Raw genomic sequence first — 20,527 nt, 5'->3', positions numbered from 1 at the left:
TTCAACAAAAGACTCGCCCATTTTGGTAAAACATCCTCTAAACAAAACAATCAAACGAGTCACATTTTTTATTATGTCATGATTAATTCCCATGGAATTTAAGATTCATGTGCGATACCACTAGTGTTTTTTTTTTTAATAAATAAAAATAAACAAGCTGACTAAAAATTATAACCAAAATTAATTAGTTTATTTATTTAAATTAATAAAATAATTAGTAAAGAAATTTGGCATAGAAGTTTAAACTTCAGAGGACAACTCCAATGTCAACTAATTCCTTTATAAAACAACCCATTAAAATAAAGGTCTTTTGTTTGTTCTTTATTTATAATTATCAGAATGAGACAATTTTTAGTGGAGTTATTTTATTTGTTTTATTTTGATTAATTCTTCAACGAAAACCTTTTTCTTAAGCAATCCAATAAGAAAACCCTTTGACATAGCATCCATTAATGGAATAAATATTTATAATTGTAATTTTTTTTATTGGAGAATAGACGAAATTTTCCTTGTAGCCACACCAATTCTCATACATGTTATAGGCTTATAGCCATCTAAAGTAAAATCAAATCGTTAGTTGATGCCTCTTCATTTATATTCTTTGATGGAAATATGAAGTATTTCGGGAATTTTTGCAAGTACACTACAAGCTTGTTACTGCCACCAAAAATCTCAGGACATTTGTTATCTTAATAAATTTATAAAAATTCTATTGCCACACTAATATTTTCTTATGACATCCTCACTGATAAATGGATTCTTCTCCCTTTTTCCTTTGTTTTATTGAAGAGAGAGATTATGGAATTTCATATTGAAAATTATTATCCCAAAATTCTTTAATGAGATATGTTGAAATTTTCAGCGCAGTACACATTCCAAAATGTTTACCAAATCACATTTTTTTTCATTATACGTGAAAATTATTTTTATTTTAAAAATAAACAGTTAAATAACAAGGGAAACATTTATATTTCACCAAATTAATATTAGGGGTATTTCCGATAATTACCAATAGTTTTTTACCATTTAGAAAGAAACATTTTTGTTATTAATTTAAATAGTTTGAAGAGTGCTAGGGTGACTTCGCAAGACACTACAATCGACACTGAGTTGATGTGGCAATGCCATAGATGCTTTTTCTCGAGATGCAAGTGAAAACATCTATGACTATGCATAACATGGCATCAGTTACATATATATATATATATATTTGGTGTAATGATTTTCTGATGTCCCCTTTTGACACACACCCCCCTACGTCCTCATCACAAAATTGTAAATCAATTACCTTGGGATACACATAATCATAAAAAAAAATTCTTGTGTATCTCGAGACTAATGATCTACGGTTTTGTGATAGTACCATGTTTTAATGGGGGGCGTCATATTATCACGACTCTTTTTATTTATTTGGTGGAATTGAACATTTGTTGTTGATAAGTAAATAGTTTGGAATTTCTTTATAAATATTTTTTGAATCTAATCTTAAGCCATTCTATAACGTTAATGGCAACTTGTATACTTCAGTACGTAACCCTTTAAATTTTCATATGCAAGCAAGAAAACGTGGTTCTTCAAGAATCACAATCATTCGATACATATTATTTTATTAATTATTAATAATAAAAAGGATTCAAAGACTTTGTATTATTATTATAAATAATACGGCATTGGTGGCAATTTTTGTTTGATATAATCCTCCAATTGGAGATCTTTGATGTGTTCCCCTATCAAAGTACATATATGAGGTATCTGAATCATTAGTTAATTAAACTCTTTTGTTTACTTAGTACAAGAGGATGATCCCAAATTATTAAAAGGCACACACTATTAAGACTTTAGTCCCCTTTGTGATTGGTCGGTCCTTTCCCTTTGAATCGATCTTTACTTACTTAAAAGATAATGTTAATTAAATAATATAATTAAGAATTTAACAATGGTATCCTACTATCCTATGCAACACAACTATTAAGTTAATAGTTGATATTATGTTTTAAAACTTGGAAACCGACCCTGACTTGAATATATTTATTGACTTGGAGAACAGGTGAGAAAATGATTTTCATTAAAAATTGCAAACCCAAAGAAATTTAAAGCCTTTTGATTAGAAGTTGAAGAAAAGAGCATTTACGTCATTTCTCACCAGTCTATTAGAGAAGAACTAATTCAAGGGGCACAGTAGAGTATCTCAAATATTTATCAAAACGCCTACATGACCCTTTGATCTCGGTCTTCTTTAATAGATTAATGTAAAATGATAACAATATGCTATCTTCAACTTGAAACTAATAACCTTTTGATTTCTCTTCCTAACACTAGTCATCTTCAACCCTTTGGATGGGGGGTTGTTGGGGAGAAAATTCAAGGACTTTTAGTTAGAGTTTGAAGAAAATAAAATTTACGTCATTTCTCACTAGTCTATTAGAGAAGACCTAATTCAAGGGGGCACCATAGAGTATCTCAAATATTTACCAAAACTCCTACATGGCCCTTTGATCTCGGTCTTCTCTAAATGATTAATGTAAAATGATCACAACACATTTTTCTTTAACTTGAAACGAATAACCTTTTGATTTCTCTTCCTAACACTAGTCATATTCAACTTGTGGACACGGGATTTTCAAAGTTTTAAAAACATCCCTCCACTTTGGGGTGTTTTGGAGTCGCCACCATTCAAATGCGGAATTGGGTGTGAATGGTCACCCGAATTTGTATTTTTTGAAAAACATGTCATTTAGACATTTGATGACTCACATATGGATAGAGCACATTTGGTCCAACCTTGATTCAAGGTAAGGGGGTCCATTTATGGAGTAGGGAAGGTGTTAGGCACCTTACTCCATCCACCATAGGTGGTAACCTCGGATTCAGTTTTTTAAAATAAAGAAAATGAAATTAAAAGAAAAAAAAAAGAAAAAAAAAACATTTGATGTGTGCCCTCAAGTGTAAGGGGCTTTCGATATAGGTTCAAATCATTGAGGGCACCCTTATGAAGAAGGGGCCCTTGGGTGATTTAGACCATAGTGGTGTGTGCAAAAGTGTAGAGAAAGGGAAGAGTAGAGGAGAGAAGTTGAGGGGGGTGTTCTTGGTCCAAACCCACCTTGTTCCTTCCTTGACTTCCTTTGACTTTCTTTGATTTCTTTTTTCCTTGCTTGACTTGTTTGAGAGAAAGTTGAGAGTTGAGAGTTGAGAGTTGGGTGTTGAGAGTAGAGTAAGAGTAGAGAGTTGAGGTGAGTTGTGATTTTTTAGAGTTTTTTGTCAAATTTTCATTAGGGATTGAGAGTTGAGAGTGATGGGGTTTTTATAGAGGTTGTGAGTTATTTTGAGGGGTAGAATTGGGTGAAATAATGAGAAGTGGTAGAATGGTGTGGGGTTTAAGAGAAGGGTATGTGTAAATTGATGGGGCTTGAGGGGTATTTGTGTAAGAAGGTTAAATGGGTGAGTTTTGACCCAAATGGTTTGGATCCAACCCAACCCATTTGGGTTGAGTGTTTGGTGAGGTGAGTTTAAGGTAGTAGTTGTGATTAAATGATGTTTGATTTAAGAGAATGAGTGATTTAATGAGGTGGTTGATGATATTTTGGGAGGGTGAGGGAGATGATGACAAGTGTCAAAGTGGGTGGAAATGAAGGGTTGAGATGAATTGATATGAAAGGATGGGTGTTTGATTTGAGAGGATGGGTATAGGTGTAGATTGTAGAGATAGGTTTTGTAAGGAATGATGGGGGTAGATTAGGGGAGGGTGATAGGTTATAAGTGTTTGATTTGAGAGAATGGATATGATAGGTTATGATAGGGTTATGGGTTGAATTAATTTTTGGAGAGAAGTAATGGAGTTGGTTGATTTGATTAGATGAGAGAGGTGAAAGGGGGTGATGACATGGATCACACCTTGATGATTGTGGTGATTGGTTGTGATGTTGGGCTTGGGTAGAGAATTGGGCTTGGGTTAAATGGTTTGGACTTGGGTAGAGTGTTTGGTTGGGCTTCGGTTGTTGGTTGAATAGGAATGAGTTTGGGTCGAGTTGAATAGGTTTGGATAATGGATTTGGGCTTATGTTGGATTGAGTTGAGTTGGGTAAGGGATTTGGTCCGTGGGCCACGTGAAGGGCCTTGGGTCGTTTATTAAAAATAAGATGACAAAATTTATTAGATTTTTGTAGGTTTGGGCTTCGAAGCCCATTCCGATTTTTGCTATTTTTGGGCACTTTGCGTCAAGGGCCCGCTCAAATTTGGGTGTCTACACAACTCTTTGGGTAATTTTTTTTTCTTTTTAAACTTCGTCTATAACCTGAATATTAATCTACTTTAATCATCAAACCTAAATAACAAGATTGATTTTTTGATATAGAAAATGATGACGTTATTTGAAGGAAAATTCTACGATTTCCAATAAAGGATTAATGTGAGATTCAAAGTGATCGATTGAAGATAAGGTTAAATAGATTAAAATTAATCTATTATAGAGGTCGAAGAAATTGAAATTGACTAGTATGAGTCGGATAGAAAAATTACGAGTTTTTGTGTTTTTTTTTTTTTCTTTTTTGGGGGAGGGGGGTTGCAACAATGTCAAAGAGGTACATTTGAAAATACATGTCGGCCGTGCTAGGTCTGCAACAAATCATTTACAAATGCGAATAGTTTTCTTAAATCTATTGTATTGAGGCTTTGTTACACAATACAAATGATTAGCATTGCACAAAATTTGCATGAATTACATAAATTTTTAAGAAATTGCAGCACAAGAAGTACCGCAAATCATTTGCAAAATCACAATGAAATTTTTTATTGCAGAGATCAACTAATCATTAAAAAAGATTCGCAATAGATTTTTCAATGGTTCCCAAGCAATAGTAAATCATTCATTGCCAGTGCAAATCATTTGCAAATATAAATGATTTGTAGTGTACCAAGTAAGGCCATCATGTCAAATATTCACAAAATTGTCAAAAGGGCTGTTATCAATTTTATCGGTCAAAGGGGGCATGTTTGAAAACACAACGGTATCTCAAATATTCACCAAAACATAGGGGGAAAGGGCTGTGATCAAATTGAAAACATGGGTATCTCAAGTATTCACCCAAATGCTTAGAGGTATCTATATAACAAAAAAATAAAAAAGTATGTGGGTGTAGGGGGGAGCTACTGCCCCTTCTTGCCCTTATCCGGCTCTCACCAAGTTGATCATCGTCACCAACATGAATTTCAAGACAGGCTTCTCAGGATGAATTGATTTATTGTGAGGATCAATGTTTTGAAAGGCATTTGAGGTTTACATCTTAGGATAAGGCTCATTAAATTTGGATTATGCCTTCAAATCAAATCAAATCAAATCAAGATGTTCAACATATGTACACCTCAATGTAAGGCTTGACTAAAGTGTCTATCCTTTGACCTGACAAGAATTGAGATAAACTAAAAACCCACCTAGATCAATCATATCTGGTGGTGAGATTATTAGTTAATAAAGAAGGTGGTTAACAACTTGATCTAATGCTAACGATGATTTGGTACTTTTACATACATTGTAATACAATACATTAACCGATTCTCTAACACCCGTCCACAATCGCACGATCCTGTGAATAAAGAACTTGCAATCGATTACATTTAGATATGAACAATCCTCACTTCAATGATTGAATTGTTCATCGTGTTTGTCATGAAATGAATATCAGTATCAATGCCATTCCAATGATGAAAAGAAGAATTCTTCTTGATTGCTTCCTGAGAGAGATATAGACAATATGTTCTTGTGTGTAGGAGCGATACGCTCAACTCGGATGGGCCAATTATCGATTTTAGGTTAGATTGAAAGCTAACTGATTTTAATCTGAAAATGATAAAATAAAGAAATGGTCTACAATGGACCAGAACAAACAAGATCAATGCTGACGTCTTTGTAGGAATAGTCATTGGCAATGACCTTTATTGGGCTCTAGTGGGCTCATCTTGAACCAATGGCCTTAAGTTGTGATTCCCATAACCAACAATGGTAGAAAAATTTCTCACATTTTATTTTTGTTTTTCTTACACAAATAAATATAGGGACATATTAGATATTATGTGCACAACTCATTGGACCATAGGCTTTGCGCAGACATATTTGAAAATTTTGGACCTGTGCACTTGAGAGGGGTTCAGGCTTGAGGAACATAAATTAATGGGCTGACTAAGACCTGTGCACTTGAGAGGGGCTCAAGCTTGAGGAACATAAATTAATGGGCTGACTATTTTCACTTTGGCTTGGTTGGAGCCTTGGAATTGGGCATCATCCCAACAAAACTATTTTTCCTTGCTTGAAAAAAAAGTAATGAGTTGGTGATTGGAATTTGGATAAAAGATCAGATTTTTTTTTTATGGGCTGGACAAAAAGAGGTTTAAACATGATTTTAAAACTCGGTTTTGCATCTCATCTAAGCTAGAAACTGAGTCATCTCGGATGAATTTTTTGATACGTTTGAGATGTTTTGGTCAAAAAATCAAAAAATTGAACGTGAATCCTAAATCTCGATTAAAAAAGTGACTTTGTGAGTTAGTCTCGTTCAGCTTAGATACCAAGTTAATTTGGATAATACATCTCGATCCCGGACAAGTTTTAAAACCATGGGAGCCTAAGTGAGAATTTTGAAAAACAAAGAAGTTACAACTTCTTCAACCATGTCAGCCCAAGGTAATTAGTAGTTTGGGTCTGATGAACAAGGATGGTGCAAGAAGAGGGTGTTAATTTGTAGTGTTTGATCTCTTGGATTACGTGATGATGGGTGAAGGATCATTAGTATGGGTCCCATACATTACCCATCGAAACAAAGGGGTAGAATTCTAAGAAGCTTACCTTCTTCAACACGCAATGACTACCGTTTATATCACTCTACTCGTAATGATCATAGAAAAGATAAAGATAAAAGAGTCAACATAAAGATTAGAAAGATTCCCCTTTAGTGGCAGACATGTCATGTAGAGAAAAGGTGGAATTTTAGTCCCATTTGACCGTATCAAACAAGTTAAAAAGTATTTTTCTTTTATGGACTCCATTTTCTTTTTTTAATTTCTCCAACTGTTCCATCAAATGATGGGTCCCTTTAATTATCCAGTTTTTGGTGGGTCCTATACTTATGGAAAAGAAAATGTTAAGAGTCAACATAAAAGACTTCTACATTTACAAGGACTTTTCTAACCTCAAAATCAAAATCATGGTTAAAGCTCTCCTTCAACATTACCGTCTGCATTCGAGAAAAAAACTAATTTCTTATGAGTTATTTTCAATCTCTTAGTGATTTATACATTTTTTTTTCTAGGCATATATTTTACTTAAAAATCTCCAATATCCCAATGGTTATGTTGATGGGTGAGTATTGTCATGATGAATGCATACGGTTGATGTGGTAACGGCACAAAATCATAGATCATTTTTATCAGGATGCATAGGAAAAGATGTGCGGTTCTGTGCTCTTGACATGTCAGTCACGTATTAAGATTGCGTGCATTTATCATTATTTTTTTCATATTATACTAATTTACTTTCAAAATGTGACTAAAGAAAAATGTGGGTTCTCCCTCAACTTGTTCGATACGCTTTGAGAAAAAAAATAGATATAATTGTAGACACCCCAAATTGGGCGGGCCCACATTCGAAAGGATCCAAAAATACTAATTTTTCAATAGGATTCGCCAACGGACCTCAAAGGCCCAAATCACTAAAAAGTGACTTTTTGATCAAACCAATGCCCCTAAGACCTCTTTATGGTCTAGGAGACCCACCAAAAGGGCTTGGCCTATCCTACGCTTTCTCAATATTCGTCGCACTATTCCCAAAATCGAAAATGATGAATTCTCAATAAAATTTACTGACAGGCCCTAAAAAGCCTGATTTGCCAACACGTGGCATCTTGATCAAACCAATAATTTCAAAAATCACAAAAAAATAAATAAAATTAAAAAACGAGACTTGGGACGCCTACCATGCCTATCCCTTCACCGCTCCATCTCTAAATCCGAAAAAATCTAAGCCCACCTAAGGCCCATAAACCCTCAATTCTTTAAAATCTATTTTCCTCATCTTAACCCTAACTTAAACCTAATCCCACATCACCTAAAATCTAAAACCAATCTACACCTTCAAAATCCATTCCAAAATAAACCTCAATCAATCCCTAAAATCCAAAACCTTTTCTAAAATCCAAGCCCAACACTACAAAGCCCACAAATAATTATCCATATCAAATTCATTATTCAATCCATAACCCTAACCCATAAATCACAACCCACACCAACCAATCACTCTTTTATCATCAAAAGATGACACATGTCATCATTCCCTCTTACCTCCCTCATCAAACCACCCACTTCATCACCTTTCTTTAAAACATTAACTACCCACATCACTTTTTCTCTAAAAAATCACATCAACCCACACCCTCCCCTAACCTACCCTCATTAGTCCCTATAAACCTCCATTCTCTCAAATCAAACACATCAACCCACACCCTCCCCTAACCTACCATCATAATTCCTTAATCCCTATTCTCTCAAATCAAACACATCAACCCACACCCTCCCTTAACCTACTATTATAATTCCCTAACCCCTATTCTCTCAAATCAAACGCCTCTAACCCACACCTCCCCCTAACCTACCATCATTTTACATCTCCCTAATCTACCATCATCATTTCTTATAAACTCATCTCTACAACCTAAACCTACACTCATTCTCTCAAATTAAATATTTAATCTCTTCCATCAATTAAATCTAAACCCTTTACATCCACATATCTTGTCACATGTCACCATCTCCCTCATCCTCCCAACCACCCTCTTACACCCTCCATTCTCTTCAACCAAACACCACTCAATCAATTAATCACCCTCTTAAATACCCATCATCTCACCTCACCAAACACTCCACCCAAATGGTTTGAGTAAGATCCAAACCATTTGGATCAAAACACAACCCATTTACCCTCATTCATATTTACCCCTCTCTCAACTCTTAATTTCATACCCTCCACCTTTAAAACATATGTCATTCTCTATTCTTCCCCACTTTACCCCATTATATCCCTAAAATAACTTTTCAACATCTATAAATACCACCATCCTCTTTCTAAAAATGGTTCCCAACTCTCACTAAAAAAAAATCACTTACAAAGTCTCACAAAAATCACTCTACTCTCTACTCTCAACTCTCTACTCATCTCTTTTCTACTCTCTCATACTAATCTAAAAAGAATTATACTCTCATGACTCATTAAGGACTCAACTCAAGAAGAAATTAAAGAAGAAGATGAGGAAAAGTAAGGGAAGAAAATGGTGAAACATCAAGGTGGGTTCAAAGAACACCCCCTCCTCCCTCCTTCTCTACCCTCTTCTATTACCCCTTCTTCTCTTCATTTTATTTTTAGATGGACTTTGGGTGAATAGTCCTCAAGGCAAAAGTTTATAAGGATCATTTCCATCAATGGAATGATCCTATAATCGAGCCGAAAGTAAGCTCTTATTTAGGGTACAAATGCACACACGTGGTACTTTTATTTTCATTTTTTAAAAAATCAAAATGACTGAGTTCTTTGAGGTTACCGTCACTTGGCGGGGAGAAAATGGTGCCTAACATCTTCCATTTTCTCCAACCGAGCCGCTTATCCCGAATCTCAAGGTTTGATTACCCCTTATCCATCGTGAGCCACTAAAATGTCAAAAATGTCATTTTTTGAAAAATGGACATGGGGTAACCATTCACACCCACTTACAACATGAATGGTGGCGACTCCAAATCTTAGTAGATGTGACCATCCTAATGACGAAAATCACGTATCTACAATAATAATGGTAAATTTACCAAAATATGAGCGACATATCGAATATTTACCAAAACGAAGCATTATACATCTTATTTATCAAAATGATAATTTACCATTTTGATAAAAATTTTATCATACCAAATGGTAAAAACATTAATTTTCATATATTTGCTATCGAAAATATTCTTTTTGTCAGAAGGATCTTTTTGACATGAAGTCAGATTGCATTTTATATAATGTTAGAAGAAACATTCTGACAAAAAAAATATTTTCAATAGCAAAAATATTAAAATTACTATTTTTATCATTTTGGTAAAATAATAATGTTTACCAGAATGGTAAATTACTATTTTGGTAAATAAGACATATAGTGCTCTGTTTTGATAAATAAGTTTGAAAAGTTGTATGTTTTATTAAACTTCTCTATAATAATTTAGATAATTAGATCTTACTGAGCTACCACAAAAGTAAATCTAATAATAGTTCAAAGGGGTAAGTAGAGAGAATTCGTTTTAAGTGTCTATGACCGCAAATCATCCAGAAATACATGAAAAAAAGAAGAAGGCAAATGCTCATTTGATGAAAATTACTAAAAGAATATATATGAGCAAAAAGTTTCAAAATGGGCTAATTTTTTGTGAGGATGATTTCTATGGCAAGGGATCATCATAAAAATAAAAAAAATCAGCTCATTCTGAAATTGTTAGTCCCAGTTTACAAGTTGAAGAATCGTGAATTGTTCATTTTAATTGTTAGTTTGTAACCACTTTTCATAGGGTTAGAAGTTTTAGAATTAGGTGATTTTTTGTGAGGATGATCTACTTACCATAGAGACCATCCTCACAAAAAATCAGCCCATTTTGAAACTGTCTTTCCATGTAGGACAATTATATATATAGGTCGGGTTATTTTGATAAAATCTTAAATAACATTTTAGATAAAGTTTTGTCTTATATGACTAAAAAGTTTCGGAATGGGATGATTTTTTGCGAGGATGATCTCTATGGTAAGTAGATCATCCTCACAAAAAATCACCTAATTCTAAAACTTCTAACCCTATGAAAAGTGGTTACAAACTAATGGTAAAAAATTGACGGTTCACGATTCTTCAATTTATAAACTAGGATTAGACATTTTAGAACTGACTGATGTTTTGTGAGGATGATTTTCTCATCATAGTGATCATCCTCACAAAAAATCAGCCAATTCTAAAATTTTTAACCCATATAAGACAAAATTCTTTGTCTAGAATGTTGCATAGGATTTTGTCAAAATAACGCTACCCTATACATATAAAAGGCATAATAATGGCTTATTTTGTGTCGTTGAGAAATTAATATACAGAACGAAAATATCTTTGACAAAGTATGTATATGTAGTAGCATAAAATGTTCATAGTAAATGATAATTTGGTAACGACTTAAAGATGATTAAAAGAATCAAATAGCTCTTAATCAAAGATGATTCTTGTACAGGGATGTAACAATTTCTAAAGACAATATATTGAATGATAAACCAGAATTATCATGATGATTTCAGTAACAACAAGCAATCATACATATGAAAATCACATTTTTCAAGTGCAAAAGAACCGTAGCAAATGAAAAATATTCTATTTACTCCATAAAAAATATTTGTGATAGGGCTTAAAATGGGTCGGGTTAGGGTTAGATATGTGTCTACCCTATATTCATATCTGGATTTTTAATTTAGGTTCAAATCATATCCAAATTATTATTATTATTATTTTACTTTCATTAAACCCATATCCAAATTTGATCCAACTGAATTAATTGATTGGAGTCGGATATTTTTAAATCAGTACAAACTAATTTATTAAAAAATAAATCTTAACAGTCAACTTTAATTATTCAATTGTTGATGGTCCCGTACATTACCCATGGACCAAAAAAACAAAGGGTAGAATTCTAAGAAGATTACCTTCTTCAACACGTAATGACTACGTTTATATAGCTATACTCTTAATGATCATAGAAAAAGAAAAAGATAAAGAGTCAACATAAAGGCTAGAAAGACTCCTCTTTACTGGCAATTTATTTCCAAAATGTGACACATCATATAGAGAAACGGTAGAATTTAAATCCCATTTGACCGTATCAAACAAGTTAAAAAGTATTTTTCTTTTGAAGATTCCATTTTTTTTTTTTTTTTTTTAAATTTCTCCAATTGTTCCTTCAAATGATGGGTCCCCAAATGCGTTGTGTCAGTTTTAATCATCTAGTTTTTGATGGGTCCTGTACTCATGGAAAAGAAAAAGCTAAAGAGTAACATGAAAGACTTCTACATTTCTAACCTCAAAACCACTGCTAAGGCTCTCCCTCAATGCGACCGTTTGGATTCAAGGAAAAAACCAATTTCTTAGGAATCATTTTCAATCTTAACATTTTTTTTTCTAGGCATATATTTTTCTTTGAAATTCTCAACATCCCAATGGTCAGGTTGATGGGGGAGTATCTACCTACATTTTCCATATGAGTCGTGATGCATGCATGCGGTTGATATTGTAAGGGCACAAAATCATAGATCATTTTCATCGGAGATACACAAGAAAAAGATATGCGGTTTTGTGCCCTTGTCACATCAACTGCGTATTAAGACCATGTGCATTCGTTATTATTCTTTCCATATTATGCTAACTTCCTTCCAAATTGTGACTGAAAAAAAATGAGGGTTCTCCCTCAAGTTGTTCAATATGATTTGAGAAAAATGCAGATATAATATGGTAAATTTATCAAAACATGCCCAACATATCGAATATTTACCAAAACAAAGTATTATACATCTAATTTTTCAAAACGGTAATTTACCATTTTGGTAAATATTTTATTTTACCAAAATGATAAAAATAGCAATTTCCATATTTTTGCTATCGAAAATACTTTTTTTTGTCAAAAGTATCCTTTGAAAATACTTTTTTTTGTCAAAAGAATCCTTCAAAAGGATACTTTTGACAAAAAAAAGTATTTTCGATAGCAAAAATATGGAAATTGCTATTTTTATTATTTTGGTAAAATAAAATATTTATCAAAATGGTAAATTACTGTTTTGGTAAATAAGACGTATAGTACTCCATTTTGATAAATAAGTTTGCAAAATTGCCCATTTTGATAAATTTCTCTATAATAATTTAGATAGTTAGATCTTCCCGAGCTACCACAAGAGTAAATCTAATAATAGTTCAAATGGGTAAGTATAGGGAATTCGTTTTAAGTGTCTATGACCATAAAGCATCCAAAAATATATGAAAAAAGGATAAACATATATATGAAAATCATATTTTCCTAATGTACAAGAACCGTAAAAATGGAAAATGTTCTATTTACTCCATCCAAAATGTTTGTGATAAGACTTAAAATATTCTGGTTGGATATGTGTCTACTCATATTCATATATAGATTTTTAATTCGAGTCCGAATTCGGATCCAATCCAACTAAATTAATTGATTTGGATCGGATAATTTTAAATTATTACAAAGTAATTTATTAAAAAAATGTGATTTTCGCTTAAAACATCTTACTATTTGAGAAGAAGTTTGACCACTACACTTAATACTCATTTGTTAATGATGATAGATTAAAAAAATATTAAAATATAACATATAATATACAAAATAATATATCATTCGGATATAGGGATGAGTTGGTATCCAACTCTTATTCGACTCGGGTCATCGACCCATATTTTAATTAGGATATGCTTAAAGAAATCAAGTACGCTAAGAATTGAATTCAGATCACTCGGATTTTGAATAAAAACCGACTCATTTTAAATCCTAATTTGTGATGTCCACCAATATTATCTAAATATATGCTTTTAGAATTAATACCCATGGGAAACTTTAACCAATCCCCAGGAAATTCTGTTTTCCTGTTTGTTTTTTTTCTCTCTCGTGTTTGAGACTATGAAAGTCCTTCTGTATGTATGAACATTAGCCTATATATAGGACTAAATACTAATCTTATTGAGACATTCTCATCTCTCTAATTAGTAATAGTTATTCGTGATGGATACATCCACAGTAATTCTTCTTCTTGGGTTTTTCTTCATTGCCAACACCAATATCAAGTTCACTTTCGGTTCATTTTCAAATCCAGACGTGCTTTGCACACAAAGAGAGAGACAAGCTCTGTTGAGGTTCAAACAAGGTCTCAAAGATCCTTCAAATCTGCTCTCCTCTTGGTCTTCTGGTGAAGATTGTTGTAAGACATGGAAAGGTGTACATTGCCACAACACCACCCATCGTGTTGTTGGCCTACACCTAAGAGGTTTTTACAAGAGATCAACGTTGGGTGGTACGTTAAGTCCTTCTCTGTTGGAGTTGAAATATCTGAATTACTTAGACCTAAGCGGTAATGATTTTGGTGGAATTCGAATTCCAAAGTTCCTCGGATCGCTCGATAATCTGAGATATCTAGACTTGTCTGTAGCTGGTTTCAGCGGCACAATTCCTCATCAACTTGGAAATCTCTCAAGTTTGCGTTACCTTGATTTGTCGTCAACTTCTCCTGGTGATTTAGATGTTGAGAATCTTCAATGGCTTTCTCGTCTCTCTTCTCTGCGATACCTTGGCTTGAATGAGGTGTACCTCGGAAAGGCATCTGATCATTGGTTGCAGGTAATCAATATGCTCCCTTCTTTATCTGAGTTACACCTACCATTTTGTTCTCTCTCTGTCCCTCTTCATCATACTCTTCCTTATGTGAATTTTACATCTCTTGCTGTCCTTGATCTTTCATTAAACTCTTTTGAGTATAATCGGATGCCTAACTGGTTGTTCAGTCTTACTGACCTTGTCTCCCTTAAACTTACGCAAACAGGTTTAGAGGGTCCAATTCCTGGAGCTCTTCAAAACTTGACTAAACTCAGATACCTTGATTTTTTTAATAACGATTTTAACTCCACCAATTTTTACTGGTTGTATAACTTTACGAGTCTTGAATCCTTGGATCTCAGCTTCAATTATAATCTCCAAGGTACAATCTCGGACACTATCGGTAACGTCACTTCAATCACGAGTCTTGACCTATCCCGTTGTTACTTTGAAGGAAGGATACCAACAACCTTGGGAAATCTTTGCAATTTGCAGAGATTAGGTTTGAGCAATAACAAATTAAAAGGAGAGATATCTGGATTTTTATCTGGATGCATGGGAGGTAGTTTGGAGTATTTAGATTTGTCCGACAACCAACTTTCAGGTCCATTGCCTGATCAACCACTAGGCCAGTTTAAAAATCTAGACTACTTGTCTCTTCGCCACAACTCCTTTTCTGGCCCTATTCCCAAAAGTCTTGGAAGCCTTTCAAAACTAGAGATATTAGACCTCTCTGGTAATCTATTTGAGGGTGTTGTGTCTGAAATTCACTTTGCCACTCTCACCAGATTAATGCAACTAGCAGTGGATTCAAGCTCATTGATTTTAAATGTGAGCTTAGACTGGATTCCTCCTTTTCAAATCAGTTTTTTACAGTTGGGATCTGTCCAATTATCTACCTTTCCAGCTTGGCTTCGTACACAGAAGGGTCTTCGTACACTAGACTTATCTAACTCTGGAATTTCAGATACCATTCCCACTTGGTTTTGGAATTTGTCCAACCGAGTTTCCTTTCTAAACCTCTCCCACAACCAGATCAAGGGGAAGTTGCCCAAGTTTTACAAGTGTGATCCTGGTGGAACTTCTTGTAGGATTTTCTTGCAGTCCAACAACTTTGAGGGCCCACTACCCCACCATGTCTCTCCCTATATAGACATACTGAATCTTTCTAACAATTCATTCTCGGGACCTATTTCTAACTTCTTATGCAATTCAGGGAACAACAGAAATTATTTGCGATTTCTTGATCTTTCAAAAAATCATCTATCGGGTGAAATTCCTGATTGCTGGATGTATTGGTCAGATCTTTCCGTCATAAATTTGGGGGCCAACAATTTAACAGGAAATATTCCAAGCTCTATGGGGTCTCTACTTGGGCTCAATTCGTTGCACTTGAGCAACAATAATCTCTCTGGAGAACTTCGTACATCTTTTGAAAATTGCTCAGATTTGCTAATTATTGACCTAAAAAAAAATGGATTCTCTGGAGTCATACCGAGATGGATGATTTATTTACCAAAGCTGTTAGTTCTTGGCCTTCGTTCAAATAAGTTTAATGGTGGTATTCCTCAAGAACTCTGTCATCTCATTTCTCTTCAAATATTGGACCTTGCACATAACAATCTATCAGGATCCATACCACAATGTTTCAGCAATCTCAGTGCTATGGCCACCAAGCCAAAATTACAGTTAATGCATTTTATTGCTGGTGATGGTACCGTTACATATGTTGAGAAAACATTGTTGGTGACGAAAGGAATGGAGCTTGAATATACAAACACTTTTACACTTGTAGCTGGCATGGACCTTTCAAGCAACAATTTGTCTGGAGAGATTCCTGAAGAGCTAACGTATCTTTTGGGATTGATATCCTTAAACTTGTCTGATAATTGTTTGACAGGAAAAATCCCTGAGAAGATTGGTGTCATGGGTTCACTGGAATCCCTTGATTTCTCACTAAACAATCTTTCAGGAGTAATTCCACAAAGCATGGCTAAGTTAAATTTTTTAGCCGTCTTGAACTTGTCAAACAATAACTTGTCAGGTAAAATTCCATCGAGCACTCAGCTCCAAAGCTTCAACGAGTCCAGCTATATTGGTAACCAAGGACTTTGTGGACCTCCACTCAATGTGAACTGCACACAAGGTGAAGTATCTCGAGATTCTGATGATGGTGATGGAGAAGAAGAAGGTAAAGATGACCATTGGATTGAAATGGAAAGCTTTTATATAAGCATGGCACTCGGAGTCGTGGTGGGCTTTTGGGGTGTGTTTGGTGTTTTGGTATTCAAGAAGACTTGGAGATTCGCTTATTTTCGATTTATCGAGGATGTGATGGACAAAGTCTGCACTCTGTTTTAATAGCATTGTATTAATTTCTGTTGATTTCTAGAGAAAAGTTTTATGTTCTGCCTGTAAGTACAACTTTTATGTTTCTGTTCTGTATTTTATTTGAAATAATGCAAGGATGATATTGCTTTGAAAATAATTATGTTTACGAGTGTTGGGCTTAGACCTATAGCCCAGTTTGTTTGACACATTGCAAAGCAACTTTGATTGCCTTCTAATCAAATAAGAGGAAAAATCAAAGTTATTCATCGTTACTTGGACCAGGAAAAAAAAAATTAAATGAACTTAATGATCTGTTCGATTGCACATGAAAATGGTTGAAAAATGAATTTCTGTGGAAAATGTGATTTTAGGCATTTGATTTCGTATTTTCCTTGGAATATAATTTTCTGCCAAAGTGATTTTCTACCCTGGGAGGGAAAATGGATTCCCATCCCACACCAAGGGAATATGGTGTGCTTTGTTCTAATAATTCATGTAATTAGCAGTGATACTTATTTGTTGGGTAAACTGTTTCATTCCAAGGGCTGTTGTAGACAGCTTATTACCACTTTGTTACATATGTTTGAGAACAATTATGTTTTCAATGAACGTAAGTGCAGAGATTAAATTATTCTTTTTCTAAACTTGCAAAGCTCCCTTCCCATAGGCATGAATTTGGGTTTGGATTGTCATGTCCGTCCGTTAATTCGGCCATTAAATAAAATTGTGATACTGTTCATATTGTTTTGCAACCAGTGACCGAGAACCAGTCTTGGGTAAATTTGCAATCAGACCTCTAGTCTTTCTAAAGGCTGATTGGGTACAATTGGTGATTTGAACTAAGTAATATGTAGATTCTATAGTTCAAAGTATGGATCAGTTTCAAACAATTATTTGTTTCTGCCCCATCTGTTTGCATTCACTTATATGTTTGGATTGAGAGAAGTAGAGAGAAGAGAAACTCATTAAGAAGAAGAGAAACTCAATTTCTCTCCACCATGTTGGGATTGATAGGAGAGATTTGGGACAATTTTAAAATATCATAAAAGAGATTTAGGGGCAGAGTTGGAATTATAAAATATTTTATATGGGTTTCTCTCCTTTTCTCTCTTCTTCTCTCTACTTTTGGAGAGAGAAAATTAACTGTTTTTTTTCTCTCTTTTTCTCTCCAATTATTTTCTCTTCTCTCTCCCACTTAACAATCCAAACAAGATAAATGGAGAGAAACTCATTTATTTTCTCTCCTCTTCTCTCCTCTCCATTTCTCTCAATCCAAACATAGGTGCTCTGGAGTTTAGAAAATGGGTACACACCTTAATTTTATTTCCTAAAAAAATTAAAGATTGGTTTCAATTAGTAGTAATAATAGGGCCTGTCTACAATTAATCTTTATCAATTGTCGAATGCTTTCAACGTTTTCATCATAATTGGTCAGAAAGTAGACATATTTTGTCAGTAAGCAATCCATCTAATAATCAATAATCATATCCTGACTATTTCGAATTAGATGTTTAGAGTCTCCAATAGCTTTATGGCCTTCCTTCCATGCAATTACTTAGACATGAGTGAAGTGAACCCCAATAAGGATAGTACATGAAGAGGGTGTTAATTTGTAGTGTTTGATCTCTTGGATTATGTGATGGTCCATTGGGTGAAGGATCTTTAGAAGGATAAGTAGGCCAAGAAAAAGCGGTACCAAGTGACAATGCTGCGCGAAAAGAAGAGATGTTGGATCCAAGTAAAGCAGCTCATTATAAGGGCTGCATATTTATAAATTTTAAAAATTCTTTTGAGGGCAAGTGCCCCCCCCACCGTTAATCCACTCCTGTATGATAACTGATTCTCTAACATGACCAAGGCTAATGCTCATAAGTTATTAGTATTTTTTTTTCTTAATTTTTTTATTTTTAAAATATTTGTCAATCATATTTCTGTCCTTTTTTTTCTCGCCCATAACATGCAACATATGATTAAAGCATTTAAACATAAATATGAATATAAAACAATAATATGTGTAAAAGATGTTGTTCAATTGACATAATTTATAAATATATTTTTGCAATATTTATTGTATAGAGAAAATTATTGAAAAATTGTACTGTGATTTTAAATTTTGAAATTTGAAACTATATATATTGTGATTACTTAAATTTTCTATTTATAATAGTAATTAATTGTATTATTTATTTAAAAAATTCCACGCACGTTGAGACTTGTGCTTTATACCTCCAATCAAGAATATATTATTTATTTCTCACTTGATGATAGTCACATGAGCCAAAGAAGTGGGCATCTAGATATGGAGATTTCTTTCTAAGAATAGATTTCTCTAAAAATGACAAGAAAGCTTAACAGCCAGACACATCTTTTGGCTTCTCATACCCTTCTTTCTAACTCGCTCCTGAGGACTCATCTACTCATGTAGGGATTTCAATTTCACTCATAATAAAATCTATTATCTTTTTAATCAAAAAAAAAAATATATATATATATAAATGTTTCAAACATTTATAAAATCTTAAAGTAAATTATTTTCAAGCGAGAGCATGGAAACTGATTTTTTTATTGACTCATTTGAGGTTTAGAAGTTCATAGAGATTTTCAAAATTTTAACGAGTCATTGAGATGGTCTAGGCATAGTCAAAATCACTCTGAGACTCCTTATAGACAGAGTCGACTCATTTTGGTACCCAAATCCTAAAGCTCATGACTCTCAGGAGATGGCCGTTATCACTTAAAAAATATATCTACTACCAAAACTCTTGAGAAATGAGAATTATACATGAAAATCCCAAGAATCAAGAAATCTAAAAAAAAACCTTAACAGTCAACTTTAACCACTCAATTGTTGATGGGTCACATGCATTACCCATGAAATAAAATGGGGGTAGAATTCTAAGAAGATTACCTTCTTCAACACACAATGATTACGTTTATATCACTCTACTCGTAATGATCATAGAAAAATATAAAAAGTCAACATAAAGACCAGAAGACTCCTCTTTACTGGCAACTTATTTTCAAAATGTGACATATTATATAGGGAAAAGGTGGAATTTTAGTCCCATTTGCCCGTATCAAACAAGTTAGAAAGTATTTTTCTTTTATGTGATTTCATTTTTTTTTTTTTTAATTTCTCCAACTGTTCCTTCCAGTGATGGAGTCCCCAGATGAGTAGCGTCAGTTTTAATTATCCAGTTTTTTGGTGGGACCTATACTCATGGAAAAGAAAAAGTTAAAGAGTCAACATGAAAGACTTCTTCATTTATAAGGACTTTTCTAACCCCAAAACCACGGTTAAGGCTCTCCCTCAACGTGACTGTTGGATTTGAGGAAAAAATCAATTTCTTAGGAATCATTTTCAATCTCTTAAGGATTAATATATATATATATATTTTAGGCATATTTTTTCTCAGAAATGCCCAACATCCCAATGGTCATCTTGATGGGGGAGTATCAACCTACATTTTCCATATGAGTCGTGATGAATGCATGCGATGGGGTATGCGGCTGATGTCGTAAGGACATAGAACCATAAATCATTTCAGCGGGATTCATAGGACAAAGATGCGTGGTTATGTGCCCCTTCCATGTCAGCTACGTGTTAAGACTGCATGCATTCATCATTATTCTTTTCATATTATGTTAACTTGCTTCCAAATTGTGACTGAAGAAAAAAGTGGGATCTCCCTCAACTTGTTCGATACAATTTGAGAAAAAATGCTAATATAATAATGACAAATTTATCAAAATATGCGTGACATATCGAATATTTACCAAAACG

At 33.9% G+C, this 20,527-nt stretch overlaps 1 protein-coding gene across 1 annotated transcript; it reads left to right on the top strand.

Annotated features, from left to right (window-relative positions):
- Positions 1-13,719: 13,719 nt before the first annotated feature.
- LOC147389737 (receptor-like protein EIX2) lies at positions 13,720-16,900 on the top strand. The gene has a single exon (XM_086419470.1). It carries the CDS (start codon positions 13,825-13,827, stop codon positions 16,771-16,773), a length of 2,949 nt encoding a protein of 982 aa, XP_086275596.1. The 5' UTR covers positions 13,720-13,824; the 3' UTR covers positions 16,774-16,900.
- The last annotated feature ends 3,627 nt before the right edge of the window (positions 16,901-20,527 follow it).

This window comes from Akebia trifoliata, chromosome 12 (genome assembly GCF_017979445.1).
Source record: "Akebia trifoliata isolate Shusen 1 chromosome 12, ASM1797944v1, whole genome shotgun sequence".
NCBI classification, from domain to species: domain Eukaryota; kingdom Viridiplantae; phylum Streptophyta; class Magnoliopsida; order Ranunculales; family Lardizabalaceae; genus Akebia; species Akebia trifoliata.
This window is presented reverse-complemented; position numbering and strand designations above follow the sequence as displayed.

What these genes read in the sequence shown, in the direction of transcription:
- LOC147389737 (XM_086419470.1), top strand. Translation starts at nt 13,825, where the DNA reads ATGGATACATCCACAGTAATTCTTCTTCTTGGGTTTTTCTTCATTGCC.